The 16,170-nt window shown below is 39.4% G+C and overlaps 1 protein-coding gene across 9 annotated transcripts in view; it reads right to left on the reverse strand.

Moving 5' to 3' along the window:
- The window catches only part of ACSL4 (acyl-CoA synthetase long chain family member 4), a 76,781-nt gene that overhangs the window by 13,655 nt on the left and 46,956 nt on the right, over nucleotides 1-16,170 (reverse strand). For all 9 annotated transcript variants that reach the window (XM_005673822.4, XM_005673819.4, XM_013986330.3 and 6 more), the window contains 7 exon segments: nucleotides 14,533-14,683; nucleotides 14,250-14,373; nucleotides 10,567-10,638; nucleotides 7,407-7,546; nucleotides 6,489-6,661; nucleotides 3,435-3,509; nucleotides 476-667 (listed from right to left, as the gene is read on the reverse strand). In XM_005673822.4, the coding sequence (XP_005673879.1) occupies nucleotides 476-667; nucleotides 3,435-3,509; nucleotides 6,489-6,661; nucleotides 7,407-7,546; nucleotides 10,567-10,638; nucleotides 14,250-14,373; nucleotides 14,533-14,683 (927 nt within the window).

Below are 16,170 nucleotides of genomic sequence, written 5' to 3' on the forward strand. Positions count from 1 at the left end.
CGCGATTGACAAAAATAATCTCTTCTGAGTAATTTCTGTTTTTTCAATACAAACTGCTATTGTCCTGCCCATCCTCCCCACCGATGCTGCTTCTGCTACCACTTACTCAGGTGTGGGCACTGCCTTCTTCTAAACATTTAATATATATATAAACTCATTTAACTCATATATATACATCTATATATATATAGATGTATATATATGAGTTGAGATATATATACATCTATATATAGGGAGAGAGATAAATACAAATATATATGGATAAATATATATATTTATCTATATATATATATATATATATCTCAACTCATTTAACCCCAAAACAGATGGAGAAGTGCAGACGTAAGTTAAAGACCTTGTGTAAAGTTTAAACCAATGAAATCATCAACCCTATTAGTGACTTGACCAATATTACCTTTTATATATGTTGAAGTTGCAAATACTAAAGAAAAGCACAAAAAGTAAACACACTGACCTATAATCTGTAAACACCCATCGGGATGGAACTCTCCAATGTCACCAGTACAAAACCACCTTTGGCCATTTTCATCCACAGAATAATCTTCAGCCGTTTTCTCTTCATTTTTGAAATATCCCATGGAGATATTCTGTCCACCGATTACAATTTCACCTCTGGGGTTTGGCTTGTCGTGAACTGTATAACCGCCTGGAAGTCACAGAAGCAAATGAGTTCTTGTTTCAAAACGAAATTTACTTGCGTTAATCCTTAAAGACCCTTCGCTAGTATTTTTCTGCTGATCAAACTTTAGTTCACTTTCCAGGAGCATATTAATTTATATTTACTCAGATTTGTGTGTGGATAGTGAGTGACTGTGACTTCAGGAGGACCAGGGACGGCTCAATGAGAGTCACCAACCACGAGCCATCCCCGAACCTTCCCAGGACCATAAAATTTCACACTTGGAACCTCATTAAAGCTTAGAGTTCATAGAGCTACGTTAAGATAAAATTACTCCCAAGAAGGGTTAACACTTGAAGCTGTTATAAGTAAATTATTAATATGTTATATTCCAAGGAGGTTTTAATCAAGAGAGTGAGTAGTAAGTACCCATCAAAGGCAACACGATTAAGTGGGAGGGAGTTTTATTTCTCAGCTCTGCCCGTGGCCAGTCATGACTTTCAAAATGGAAGCCATTGGAGTTCCCCTGTAGCACAGTGAGTTAAGTAGCTGGTATCGTCACTGCAGCAGCCTGGGTTGCTGCTGTGGCACAGGTTCAATTCCTGGCCTGGGAACTTCCGCATGTCACAGGTGTGGCCAAAAAATAACAATAATAATTGAAACAATTAACAATGGCTATGAAAATATGAAATAATTAACTGAAATAATTAACAACGGCTATGAAAATATTTGTTTATTACAGAATACAGCTTACTTTAAGGAAAAGATACAAAGATCTGAATTCATAAACCGAGATCTTGGTTAGATTTTGTGATAAAAGATTTAAAAGTAGAGTTCCTTCCAGCTGTTAGCTATTCCTCATAAATTTAAAGCTATTCAATATTTCAATAAGACAAAACCCACTGTATGAATAACATTAAAATCATTCTTATTACATAAAGCAAAAGTTCTTTCACAGTAAGGGAAACTCCAAATATGGACCCAATTCCCAAAACTGACTTTAATATGCATTACCAGAAAATCAGAAAATAAAAACTGAAGGCAAAATTCTCCTTACTAGGTTTCACCATATACCTTATTTCTTGGACTCCACTACTTAACAAATAACCCATTTAATAAAGCAATTTTGACACCAATGCCAAATATACATAGGCACACACTCCCTATATTTTCTCAAATTTTCGATCTAAAATTGGAAGAGCAGTCCCTTATGATGGAGCCTGACAATGTGAGAAAAAAAGAATGTATACATGTATGTGTGACTGCGTCACCATGCTACACAGTAGAAAATTGAGAGAACACTGTAAACCAGCTACAATGGGAAAAAAAAATCATTACATTAAAAGAAAAAGAAAAAGAAAATTGGAAGAGCGTTACCATGGAGGAAAGCAGGAGCACTTATTTCCAAGATGTAAAAAACACTTGGGAATGAAATTGGCTTTTCCCTGTGGTATTTTAAAAGGAACAGCTGTTTGCTCATAGAGCATCAACAATGATGCACATAATAAAAATGTCACATAAGAAACACTTTTGAGGAGTTCCCGTCGTGGCTCAGTGGTTAACGAATTCGACTAGGAACCATGAGGTTGTGGGTTCAATCACTGGCCTTGCTCAGGGGGTTAAGGATCCAGTGTTGCCGTGAGCTATGATGTAGGTCGCAGACGCGGCTCAGATCCCAAGTTGCTGTGGGTTTGAACAACCTTGTGTCTTACAAGGTAACTGGTTCTTTAAAGTTTCAGTCTATGGCTCCATTCCAAGGTGAATACTCTCTCTAAAAATCTTAAACTTTTTTTTTTTTTTACAGACAATAGTACTGTAGTATATTCATCAACCTGCTTAGAGACTAAAACTTAATTATCCTACCCACTAAAAAGAAAAGGCAATTATGTAATGTAATAGAGATGCTAAATATCACTATGGTGGCAATTATATTACAATATATACATATATCAACTTAACATGTTGTATACCTCAAATTTATACAATGTTATATGTCAAATATATTAACTTGAAAAATAAAATAAAATCTTAGGCTTTTAAATTACTCTCCCTTTATCTGGCATGGCTAGGAATTATCTATTTTGCAGTTCATGAGTATGTTTAATATTTTTCACAACTTCATCCTAAGAAGATTGCTTTACTTTTGTCTCCAGCTGATTTATAAAAAGGATTATCAATGTCTAGAAAGCAGAAATTTCCTCTCAGTGGCTCACCTTTTGAGACACTATACAAATAGCTGAACAACTGATTAAACTACACAAATAGGTGGACAATTGATTAAACTATACGAATAGCTAGACAATTGATTAAACTATACGAATAGATGGACAGTTGATTCTCAACCATAAAATGTTTGCTGGGGTCAAGAGCTAAGAAGTCAGGGTGTGTGTGTATGGGAAGGAGAGAGAGAGAGAGATTAGTCATTCTGTCCCCCGAAAATCTGGGACTTCACTTCCCAGACCAAACCTCCTCACTGGGAAATCTGAGCTTCAAAGGATAGGATGTATATCCTTCTCCAAACGCAGGCAATGCCCCACTAAGAATTTTTTTCCTTTTCACCATCAAGTATTCCCAAATTCAGAATCATCATGCCTCGATTCTAAAGACGTTCTTTTCCTTTTAGGAACCTAATGATGTTCCAATGAAAAAAGAAAGCACAAGGAACAAGCAACAGCAAAGATGTGCTTGCTACCGCAGACAACCTAACACGTTCAAAAAAAAAAAAGTAAGTCTAGAGGCTCACAGTGCTTTTTAGCATATCTAGAAACACTAGAGCTTGACATAAAATGCTTACCTTCTTGCCAGTCTTTTAGCTTAATTTCACAGCAAATAAGAGGGGCTCCAACTCTGCCAGTGGTATAGTCAGTAACTACAGGGAGAAGAGCAACAAAGATATCAGTTAGTATATCATGTTTCAGACCTGCACGAGGGCGTTAACAGGAATCCTGGAGTTAGAGCCAGATTCTGAAAGATGACAAAAGAAGAGGCCATAGAGAGAGGAGTGCAAAGCGTGATCGTTTTTCAATAGTCAGCTTCATTTGAACAGTGCAATTGCTTCCAATGTTGGTACATCATTTTGGCTTCTCACGGCTATATTTTGGATAATTAAGCACAAAAATCTCTGTCAAAGGAAGAGAGCTGGATCCACCGTTCTCTACCTAGGATTCTGGTAAGACAGATTTCGATTGGAATTCCTCTGCTACAACTCATTGGCTGGACAAGTTACTTAATTTCTCTAAGCCTCCATTTCCTAATCTAGCTAAATGGGGGTAATAACAGAACCAATTTCTTTTAGGGGCATGCTGTGAGGGCTAAATGAGATCATCTGTGGACAGTGCTTAATACTTCTTGGCAAAAACAAAGTGTTCCATAAATGTTAGTGGCTGTTACTGTTTACAATAGCCAAAACAAGGAAACAACCTAAATGCCCATCAACAGAGGAGTGGATCAAGAAGATGTGGTACATATACACAATGGAATATGACTCAGCCATTAAAAAGAACGAAATACCAGCATTTATAGCAACATGGATGAACCTAGAAACGATCATGCTAAGTGAAGTCAGTCAGACAATGAGACACCAACATCACATGCTTTCACTGACACGTGGAATCTGAAAAAAGGACAGACTGAACTTCTTTGCAGAACAGATGCTGACTCACAGACATTGAAAAACTTATGGTCTCTGGAGGAGACAGTTTGGGGGGGTGGAGGGATGTGCTTGGGCTGTGGGATGGAAATCCTGTGAAATCAGATTGTGATGATCATTATACAACTACAGATGTGATAAATTCATTTGAGTAATAAAAATTAAAAAAAATGTTAGTGGCTGTTATCAAACAGGACAATGGTGCTGATATCATCCTTTTGTAGTTTGTGGTGATTGCCAGCAATGAGCAAATATCTACGGACAACCTATTCTGTACCTAGCATTACATTAAACATTGTGAGGAAAACACATTAAAGGTAAGGAGACGCTGCCCTCCATGAGCTGGAAAGAAACAACCTGGAGAGAAAAGTATGTGCAATAATTTAGAGCACATTTAAATTCTAACCTGCATGGTACTGCTGGTGAGCACAGTAGCCCCTTAAAGACTAGAAAGAACAATGTAAAATGAAATAGCTGAGAAAGACCTAATTGAAGAGTTGCACACAAGAAGATGGCCGTGATTGGACAGCCAAAAGGACCTTCCAAAAGAAAGAAACAGAAAATGCAAGAGCAGAGTTCCCCTTATGGCACAGTGGTTAACGAATCCGACTAGGAACCATGAGGTTGCAGGTTCGATCCCTGGCCTTGCTCAGTGGGTTGAGGATTCGGCGTTGCCATGAGCTGTGGTGTGGGTTGCAGACGAGGCTCGGATCCCGCATTGCTGGGGCTCTGGCGTAGGCCAGTGACTACAGCTCCGATTCGACCCCTAGCCTGGGAACCTCCCTATGCCACGGGAGCGGCCCTAGAATAAGGCAAAAAGACAAAAAAAAAAAAAAGAAAAAGGAAAAAGAAAGAAAGAAAATACAAGAGCAAGAAGATTGGCTTGTCTGGAGAGAAGAACCCAGCTGTGTACACAGGAGGGAAATTATGAAGAACAGACACAATGGTGCCAGGTTAGAGACCTCTTGAAAGCTAGGTTCATCAGGTATGGAGCCGTGTTTGAGGTGGCTGTTGTCTAAGAGAAGAATACAGGATGAATCCTAAGTGACATCGATGAATCCTAAGCAGTTGAAAGGCTGTTACCTCAGAGCAGTGTGAAGTAGTAAAATGTCAGATGCCAAAGGTGGCAGGCAGGGGAGGGAGAAAGCCAACGAAAAAATGGGAGGATCTGATGAAAGTTAAAGCTATTAAAAAATCAGATGACTTCAAAGTCAATGCCTTGAATGACTTGAGGAATGGTAATAACACTGTCACAAACAATTTGGCAATGGAGAGACGGTTTTTGGATAATGGCCTTGACTTTGTACATGAGGTTAAAGTAAAAGTGAGATGATGAAATGAAAATTACTTTATACCCCACTGTTTCACAATCCAGGGTGATTTGCCCTTGAGGACATATTTGGCAATGTCTGGAGATATATTTCATTGCCACATTATCTAGCTGCTATCTTGTGGCTAAGCATCCTACAGTGTGCCAGAAAGACCCAACAATCAAGGATTATCTGGCTCAAAATTTCAAGAGTGTCAGCATTGAGAAACCCTGCTATAGACTGTTGAAAACAACAGAAGAGAAAGCAAACAAGAACTTAGGGCAGGAATATAGATTTGAGAAGGAGGACAAAAGTGATACTTTATTCTAAGAGTTCAGTTCTCCACAGAAGTGATCACTTAGAGAAGATTAAAAGACCAGGGTGACAGAACTCTGAGGACTGACAATTTGGCATAAATATTTACGAGGCTTAAAAATAAAAAGTACACGGAGTTCCCATTGTGGCTCAGTGGAAATGAATCTGACTAGGATCCATGAGGACGCAGGTTCGATCTCGGGCCTCGCTCAGTGGGTTAAGGATCTGGCATTGCCGTGAACTGCAGTGTAGGTCACAGACATGGCTCGGATCCTGCGTTGCTATGGCTGTGGTGTAGGCCAACAGTCACAGCTCCGATTCAACCCCTAACTTGGGAACCTCCATATGCCGCAGATGCGGCCCTAAAAAAAATAAATAAATAAAAAAGCAAAAAATAAAAAATAAAAGGTACACACAATCAAGTAAACATTTCCAAAACTAAAACTACGCAGATTTGCATTGACTCTGATGTAACTTAAGAGGTAGAAAGTTACCATGGTTCCCAAAGGCAAAGCAAATTGGCTTTGCCAGTAGCAACTAATATAGAAGTATTTGCCCTGTTAAAAATGCTTACCTTCAGTAACCGTGCCAGCGCCACACGATTCTGTCAATCCATAGCCTTGACCAACCGGGCAGCAGAAGCAGACATTCATGAATCGGTGTGTCTGCGGAGACAGGGGTGCTCCACCAGACAGCATCATACGGACATTCCCTCCTAGCAAAGCCTTCACCTTTTTAAACAGTAGCCTTGATAAAAGGGGGGGGAAATAAATGATTTGAATATATGCATAGATTATTTTTGGTGACATACTAATTTACAGGCTCTGGAAAAGATTTCTCAACTTGGGTCAAACATCTACACTTTAGGACCATTGCGATAATGAGAGGTTAACAAAGAGACCACTAGTAACACCTTAGGAGAAAAGTCAGGAAAACTCTTAAAAATGCAAAAAGAAAAATGCCGTGTTGGGAAACTACTTTGACACACAGGAGATGAAAGAAAATGATGATGTCAATGGAAAAACTGTAGTTATCCTTGGAACATTTAGTCATCTATCTTATTTCCCATCCAATGAAAACACTTCCCCATCCTGACTCTCCAGCACCACATTTAAAATAACTTATATTCATACCCCTAATATGTTATTTTGTGACTACAATAAGTCAGAAAGCTTTGTGCAAAATAAATCTTGAAAAATCACTTTTTAAAACTCAATTGTCTTGACACAAGAGTCCGTTGTAGTTTTTCTTCATGAGACCAAATTTTTTAATTAAATTTTTAAAACATTCTCAATTATTAAAATGTGTTAAATTGCCAAGATCAGAGTTCAAGGTCCTGTGCCTGCTACACAAGCAATGAGGCTTAGAAGTGAAAAAAAGAGAAATTCAACGCTGGTGGTAATTACCTTGCCATGTGCTTATTCATCTTCCAAATGTAAAAACACGAAAAGATCTAAAGGCTCAAACTATAGAATCTATAAGATATACTTACAGATTGCAAAGTGGGGCATCATATCCCTTTTTGATCTGTTCCAATTTGTAATCATACCCTATCTTGAACAGAGTTTTCTGAATATAATTCATCTCTTGGACTTTGCTCATAACATTCTTATAAATTCTATCCATGATTTCCTAAAAGGTAAGAAGCAACATATTAAATAATCAGAAAGGAACCGCACCAACACTGAGACGGTCTTTAGTTGAAAATACCCTGTTTATAATATCTTAGGTAAAAGTCTTTAGTATAATGGAGATATTTACTTTATTATATCATTAATTTCCCTTAAAAATACTAAGGACAAACACAGAGGCTTCTTCAGTTCTGTACACTAAAAACATTAACTAGAGTGTAAAAAATTCATTCATCTGTCATATAAAGATAACTTTTTATTTTTTTATTTTATTTATTTTTATTTTTTTGTCTTTTTGCCATGTCTTGGGCCGCGGGGAGGTTCCCAGGCTAGGGGTCGAATCAGAGCAGTAGCCACCGGCCTACACCACAGCCACAGCAACACAGGATCCGAGCTGCGTCTGCAGCCTACACCACAGCTCATGGCAACGCCAGATCCTTAACCCACTGAGCCACGATGGGAACTCCCTAAAAATTCTTTTCTCTCAAATATTTTCAGTTATTCTCAAATAGAACCAAGCATTCAACTGTGTTAATCTAATCCTGATGGTTTTTTACTACTACCTTGTAACTCTTACAGCATGGCAGAGTTTTACAGATTCTTAAAATTCTTTTGTCCCTATAATTTAGTCATTTCTATTCCATTTTAAAAGAAGCTAAGATAACAAAAAATAGGATTCTTGCTCACAGCTCCTTGGAAAATTAGATGTAGGACTAGGTTTGGGATATACTGACTCCCAAGCTAATATATACAAAACAGAAAAAAAAACTAAATAAACAAAGCAAAACAGCCCTGACCATGACTAAATGTTTTCTTGGCATTGCTTAGCACAAATTAACAAGATTTGTTAAGTATAGCATACCTATTTATAAATAGCTAGTTTTAAATATTTAAAATAGCAATTAATGTAAACTCAGTTGTGTTACAATGAAGAACTCTATGGATGCCCTTTCAATATTAGAATAGAACCATTCACAAATGAGGACAGCAGAGCCATCCCTTGCATTATGTTAAGTCAAAAAAGTGAGACCGAAAAAGACAAATACTGCATGATCTCATTTCTATGTGGAACCTAAAAAAGCCAAACCCATAGCAACAGAGTAAACTGGTGGTTGCCAGGGTCTGGGAGTGGAAGAAATGGGGAGATGTTGGTCAAAGGGTACAAACTTCCATTTGAAAAAGTCTAGAGATCCAGGAGTTCCCGTCTTGGTGCAGTAGAAATGAATCCGACTAGGACCATGAGGTTGTGGGTTCAATCCCCGGCCTCGCTCAGTGGGTTAAGGACCTGGCATTGCCGTGAGCTGTGGTGTAGGTCACAGACACGGCTTGGATCTGGCGTTGCTGTGGCTGTGGCTGTGGCTGGCAGCAACAGCTCTGATTTGACCCCTCGCCTGGGAACCTCCAAAAGGCACGGGTACGGCCCTAAAAAGACAAAAAAAAAAAAAAAAAAAAAAAAAAAACCTAGATATCCAATGTACAGTATGGTAACTAGTTAACAAGGCTGTATTGCATGCCTGAAAGTTGGTAAAAGATCTTAAATGTTCTCATCATAAACACACAAACGGTAACTATGTGAGGTGATAAGTGGTAATAACATTAACCTTATTGTGGTAATCATTTCACAATATATATGCATATCAAGTCATCATATTGTATACCTTAAACTGACACAATCCTACGTGTCAATTATATCTCAATAAAACCGGGGCGGGGGGTGGGGAGGGGGCACAGCATTCAAGCATAGTACAATGTTGTTTTCTCCATTTCCATAAAAGGAATCATTACTGTACAACTGAAATCTTTGTTCATATTTGTGATTGAGAAATCCCAAAAGTTCTCTAAAAGGACTTGAGCATCTCTAACTATCCGTCTTTTAAAAAGTGTATGGGGGAGCTCCTGTTGTGGCTCAATGGAAACGGATCTTACTAGTACCCATAAGGATGCAGGTTCAATCCCTGGCCCCGCTCAGTGGGTTAAGGATCCAGCATTGCTGTGAACTGTGATGGAGGCTGCAGACACGGCTCTGATCCCGTGTTGCTATGGCTGTGGCATAGGTCCGTAGCTACAGCTCTGATTTGACTCCTAGCCTGGGAACCTCCATATGCCACAGGTGTGGCCCTAAAAAAAAAAAGCAAAAAAATAAAATAAAATAAAAATTAAAAAGTATATGAAAGTTCCCTGTGGCACAGAAGGTTGAGGATCCAGCATCGCCACAGCTGTGCCGCATGTCACTGCTGCAAGACAAGTTCAATGCCTGGCCTGGAAACTTCCACATGTCACAGGTGTGGCCAAAAAAAAAAAAAAAAAAAAGTATGGCATGCAAATGTTAAATCATGTAGTACACCTGATATTGTACATCAACTCAATATTGTACATCAACTCTATCTCCATTTTAAGAATTAAGCCCTAAGGGAAACGATATGGCAGCTACGTCAGAAGTTTGCCATTCCATCTTTCCGTAACGCTTACCTAAGATTTTAAGGGACCCATTTTGCCACAAGTTCCACAAAGTAAAATTATTTTAAAATGTAGATGAATACCTAAGAGGGTTACTTTTTTAAAAGTCCAAGACATGGAAACAACCTAAATGTCCATCGACAGAGGAGTGGATCAAGAAGAAGTGGTACATATACACAAAGGAATATTACTCAGCCACTAAAAGGAACGAAATAATGGCATTTTTGGCAACATGGATGGATCTAGAAATGATCATGCTAAGTGAAGTCAGTCAGACAATGAGACACCAACATCACATGCTTTCACTGACACGTGGAATCTGAAAAAAGGACAGACTGAACTTCTTTGCAGAACAGATGCTGACTCACAGACACTGAAAAACTTTTGGTCTCCGGAGGAGACAGTTTCAGGGGTGGGGGGATGTGCTTGGGTTATGGGATGGAAATCCTGTGAAACTGGATTGTGATGATCATTATACAACTACAGATGTGATAAATTCATTTGAGTAATTAAAAAAAAAAGTCCAAGTGCAGGCAATGAATGATATTGACATTCTGTACTCACCGGGACAGCTGCCATGAGTGTAGGCTTCAGTACAGTACAGTCTCCTTTGCTTCCCTTTTTAATTTTGCTGGACTAGAGTAAAGAAAAAGGAAATAGGATCAAGGAAACCGCCCTTGGCAAAAAAAAGGTTGTAATTCAAATATTTACAGGGCAAAGACAGACTTTTACACACGGAATTTGATCTTCTACTGCTCGCTGAGTTATGTGCTCCAACTGTCATAACCTACAAGTCTGAGAGGTATGAGTGCTTTAGTGTTTTATTCTGTAGATGTTTTCTGCTAGCACATTTCACCTTTCCTTGGAGGAGAAAATGCTGGTCCAGAATAAAGGAAAATGGGATATTTTGGTAAACTTAGTATTCTTATTAATAATATATCAGTACACATAGCAAAGACCATCCATTTTCAAAACACACACACACACACACACACACACACACACACACACACACGAAAAGCAAAAAACCTCAACTAAGGTAAGGTATATCAAACACCCGAATCAAAACTAAAGATAATTTAATTTTCTTTGATTTAATTTCTTTAATTGAAAGGCAAAGCCATCTCAAAGACACCACTACCAACATCTACTAACCTTATCCAGAATTGCTAATTTGATACCTTAAGACACTGCCAGTGGCCATGTGGGGATCTGCACATATATGTGTAAATGAGTATATATTTCTTCTTTCTTCCCTTCCCTTTCTTTCTTATACACATAAACACTATTTGGGATTTCAAATATCAGATTAGTAGGTAGAAATCCACTGAAACAGTTAGATAAAAACAAGAACCTGCTATAATGTAGTTCATTAGTCTGTAAGTTTAGATGTATCACATGTTAGCCAGGGCTAATGCAGGCAAAAGAAAACCAGCTCTGAAGAAGCAGTGTGAGCCACCAGCACCACCAGCTTTGCCATAGAGAAGGTTCTGTTGCCAGAAAACTGCTTTTATCCTACTTTTCTTTAAGATGGATAAAGGAAATCAAACACCTTTTTTTTTTTTTTTTTTTTTTTTTTTTTGCTTTTTAGGGTTGCACCTGCAGCACATGGAGGTTCCTAGGCTAGGGGTCCAATCAGAGCTACAGCTGCCAGCCTACACCAGAGCCACAGCAACGCCAATCTGGGTCACATCTGCGACCTACACCACAGCTCACGGCAACGCTGGATCCTTAACCTACTGAGTGAGGCCAGGGATCGAACCCGCATCCTCATGGATCCTAGTCAGGTTCCTTAACCACTGAGCCACGACAGGAACTCCTCAAATGTATGTACAAGTATGTGCCCATCCGCAAGCAGAAACCCATACCTTCATATGCACACCACATACAGGAGACCTATTCTGCAGAGAAAGATGGGCTCTGATGCCCTTCAAGGCAGAGCTGCCTTCCACATGCTACTGACTAGTTTTTGCTACAGGGAATGGTTCCAGGGCAGCAGTAGCCACAAGGAGCTGGCCCTCAGTTTCTTTATTATTCTTAGTAATGTTAGCTGTTATCCTATCTTATTAGGATCACAGGAACCCTAGTTATGACACTATCGCTACTATCTGCCAGCTTCCAATATGGTCAGTGTCCCTGGTCTCCCATCTTTTTCTGATTTCCTATGTGAGGGAGACGCCTGGGCTTTAGGTTCCTAGTTAGATTGAGACTCTTTATCATACAGTTCATTAACAAAGTAGGTATGAATGCCCCCGACATTTTTGTAACTGGCTTCTAATGTACTGCTTGGCCTAAGAGACACCAAGAATGAAGTCAGACCAGCAACAGACTCCAACTGCCACCCTGCCCCACACTGAGGCTATTGTTTTCAGAAAGGCAGTGAAAACAAATCTTCAGCTTCTGACCTTACCCAGCAGGAAAAAAAAAAAAAATTCTTACTTGAAACTTACTGAAAGAGTAAGTTCACATTTCACATTTCGAAAATGTCTCTGAACCTAAGAGAAACCCACTATAATGCATCAAAATGTCATCATCACAGATTTTTCTAAAAACTTTACAACGTAAGCCCCACTCTTATTCATAGATCTGTTTTGACTCTGCTAAATGAAGTCCAGTTTATTAGCTCACTTGATAGTTCCCTTATTCTCTCCATTACTATCTAGGGGATTTTAAAAGTGAACTTTCCGCTGAGTGCGATGGTTAAACACAGCAGCTCTCCATCTTACAAAGCGGTTGTGTTCCCTAAGTACCAACTAGGTGGTTGTTTAGAGCACAGAAGATTTTTCTCATAGAAAAGCCCCTTAAAAAGGTGGTTGGATTATCTTTGTGGGTGGGGATGTAATGACTAGGAAGGGTCACAGGGACTTTCTGGGGTGCTAGAAATGTTCTTTTTCTCTTGATCTAGAGGGCGATGGCCACAGAGTTCTATATATGTACATGTATGTCACATTCAATCAAGCATTATACTTAAGATTTGTGCATTTTAAGTTATCCAAAAAACAAAAACAAAAACAAAACACCCCCCCCAAAAAGATGGTTAAAATCTCAAATAAATCCTCCAAAAATCTATTTAACTTTTTTGTCTTAATAATGTTACACAACCTACCAACCTCTCCCTAAAATGATTCTTTCTACCAAAAAAAGAAAGAAAGAAAGAAAGAAAGAAAGAAAGAAAGAAAGAAAGAAAGAAAGAAAGAAAGAAAAGCATTATAACTTCTAACTGTGAGCACCAAGGGCATATCTTTTTACCGAATGCATGCTCCAGTGAGGCTCCCACATAAGAGGTAGCACAGCCTGGAGTTGTGAAATATAACAGCTGGGCTCCAGGGATGGGAGCAGCAGAAGCCACACAGAGAGTCAAGTCATTCCCACCTATACTCAGTTTATTTTTCAGCATCCTGAACCCCACAGCTCCCCCAGAAGCTTCACACCACCCCCCAATGTCTGCTTGAAGCTTTTCTATAGCAACTATTCCAAAGAAATTATACAGAACTGTAGACAGTAGGATTAGATGTATGATTTCAAATGAGTTTAAATACATGAGGTGGCCCAATCTCTCCTTGGGCTTCCTGCTATGAACCACAGGGAGAAGGGAGAACCCTTACTCTGGGTGGAAAGCTGAAGGCTGCCTCTGGACATGATGCAGCGCTGTCCAACAGAAATTTCCGTAAAGATGAAAATGGTTGGTATCTGCGCTCTCCAATATGGTAGCCACTAGTCCTACATAGCTATTGGAAACTTGAAAGGTGGCTTGAGCAACTGAGAAACTAAAATTTTCTAATCTAATTTTAATTCATCTGTATTTCAGTATGAGGCTAGTAACTACTGCGTGGGACAGCACAGCTCTAAAGAAAACTCGGAGCCAAACTGGGCCATGGCCCTATCACCACATCTCCTGCCCCCAAGCCCACCACTGTTCATGGGTAAGAGGTCAAAAAGGCTCAGTGTATTTATAGTCTCTATCCTAGCTCTCCAAAATAAAAACCTAATAGAGAAAAACAAGATAAAAGCAATGGCTAGCCTAAAAATAATTTTTTTTAAATTTATCTAATTAAAAAATTTTAGATAAAGCAATGCTAACAAACCCACAAGGTTATTTACCACAGTACATATTGCATATGGGAGCTATTTTTGAAGCCAAGAAGAATGTTCCAGCGGAATCAGAATATCTCATGTTTTAGAAATATGTTCTCAGCCAAACACTGTAACTTCACATGAGCATGCCAATATACTGAAAAGCTTGTCACCTGGTCAGAGAGTGTCAGTGGAGAAGAATATCCAATCCTACAGCCATAGGTAAAGCAAGATATCTCTGCTGTCAATTCCAGGACGTGAGCCAAAGGCAGGTATCCGATATATGTGTCCTTTGGTCTAAAACAAAGGAAGAGAAACATTTTAGCCATTCTTAAAAAGACACTGTAAATGAGAAAACTCAATAACCTTATCATTTTAATACAGATTGAGTTTAGATAGAGAATGCCAAACATGAGCTCCGGTTTCTAAGAATAAAGTTCAATATTTCTCGCTTACCCCAGTCCAGGAATTCTCTCACATTGTCCAGTCATTCCAGCTATCAAATTGCAATGATGCATCATCACTCCCTTCGGTCGGCCAGTAGAGCCACTGGTATACATGACGATAGCCATGTCTGAAGGATTAGGTCTACTTGGAGGAACACTCACTAAATGAATGAAAAAGCACCACATTTTCTTTAGTTTAAAAGTTACATTGAGGAGTTCCCATCGGGGCTCAGCGGAAACGAATCTGACTAGCATCCATGAGGACGCAGGTTCGATCCGTGGCCTTGCTCAGTGGGTTAAGGATCCAGTGTTGCCCTGAACTGTGGTGTAGGTCGCAGATGTGGCTCAGATCCTATGTGTCTGTGGCTGTGGTGTAGGCCGGCGGCTACAGCTCCGATTTAACCCCTAGCCTGGGAACCTCCTTATGCCATGGGTGCAGCCCTAAAAAAACAAAACAAAACAAAACAAAACAAAAAAGTGAAAATGCTAAACAAAGATAAGATGTTTAGCTTTTGGCATAATGATTTTTTTTTTTTTTTTTGGCCATACCCTCAGCATATGGACGTTCCCAGGCCAGGGACTGAATCCAAGCCAGAGCTGCAAGCTGCACCACAGCTGCAGCAACACCAGATCCTTAACCCATTGTGCTGGGCTAGGGATCAAACCCATGCCTCCACAGAGACAAGCTAGATCATTAACCCACTGTGCCACAGCAGGAACTCTAAAACTGAATATTTTAATGTGTACAAATTGATGACTGAACAGATACAAACATCCGTGATACCACCACCACAATCAGGGTACTAGACATATCTATCAGTTCCCTAAGCTTCTTGAGTTCCTTTTTGTTGTTGCTGTTGCTGTCTTTGACTTGATCTTTAAGGTGACATACTCTCTAAAATTCTTACATGCTAAATTTTAAAAAGGACACCAGGGAGTTCCCTTCGTGGCTCAGTGATTAACAAACCTGACTAGGATCCACGTGGCTCGGATCCTGCGTTGCTGTGGCCGTGGTGTAGGCGGGCAGTGACAGCTCCGATTTGACCCCTAGCCTGGGAAGCTCCATAGGCCGTGGGTGTGGCCCTAAAAAGCAAAAAATGAAAATAAAAAATAAAAAAATTAGCAGGACATCAGGACTTCTACTTTCAAGGCAGTGTAATGTGCCAAACTAGTAATTGCCTTTCTTTTCCAGAATATACCAAAATGACCAAGAATCAACAGATATATTATCAGAATTAAGTAAAAGTTGAATAAGATTGTTGGATTGTGAAAAAAAAATGAGTTTATATTCTGCACAATACTAGAATGGTAATACATGTCACTATACATGTACCCAGAGGATGTACAACACCAAGAGAGATCCCCAACGTAAACTATGGATTTGGGGTGATAATGATGTGACCATGTAGAGTCATCAACTGTAACAAACACACATGGGAAATCCCCATCCCTTCCCCTCAGTTTTGCTATGAATCTCTACCTGTTCTACAAAATAAACTTTTAAAAAATAAGTCAATGCCCCTTTATTTTTCTCTTTTTAGGGCCACACCTGCTGCATATGGAAGTTCCCAGGCTAGGGGACGAATGGGAGCTGCAGCTGCCGACCTAGGCCACAGCCACAGCAACGCCAGATCTGAGCTGCCTCCTC

Source organism: Sus scrofa, chromosome X (genome assembly GCF_054392235.1).
Source record: "Sus scrofa isolate SSC_HxYL_T2T_F1_AM1 chromosome X, Sscrofa_HxYL_maternal_Yorkshire_Landrace_v2.0, whole genome shotgun sequence".
Taxonomy (NCBI): domain Eukaryota; kingdom Metazoa; phylum Chordata; class Mammalia; order Artiodactyla; family Suidae; genus Sus; species Sus scrofa.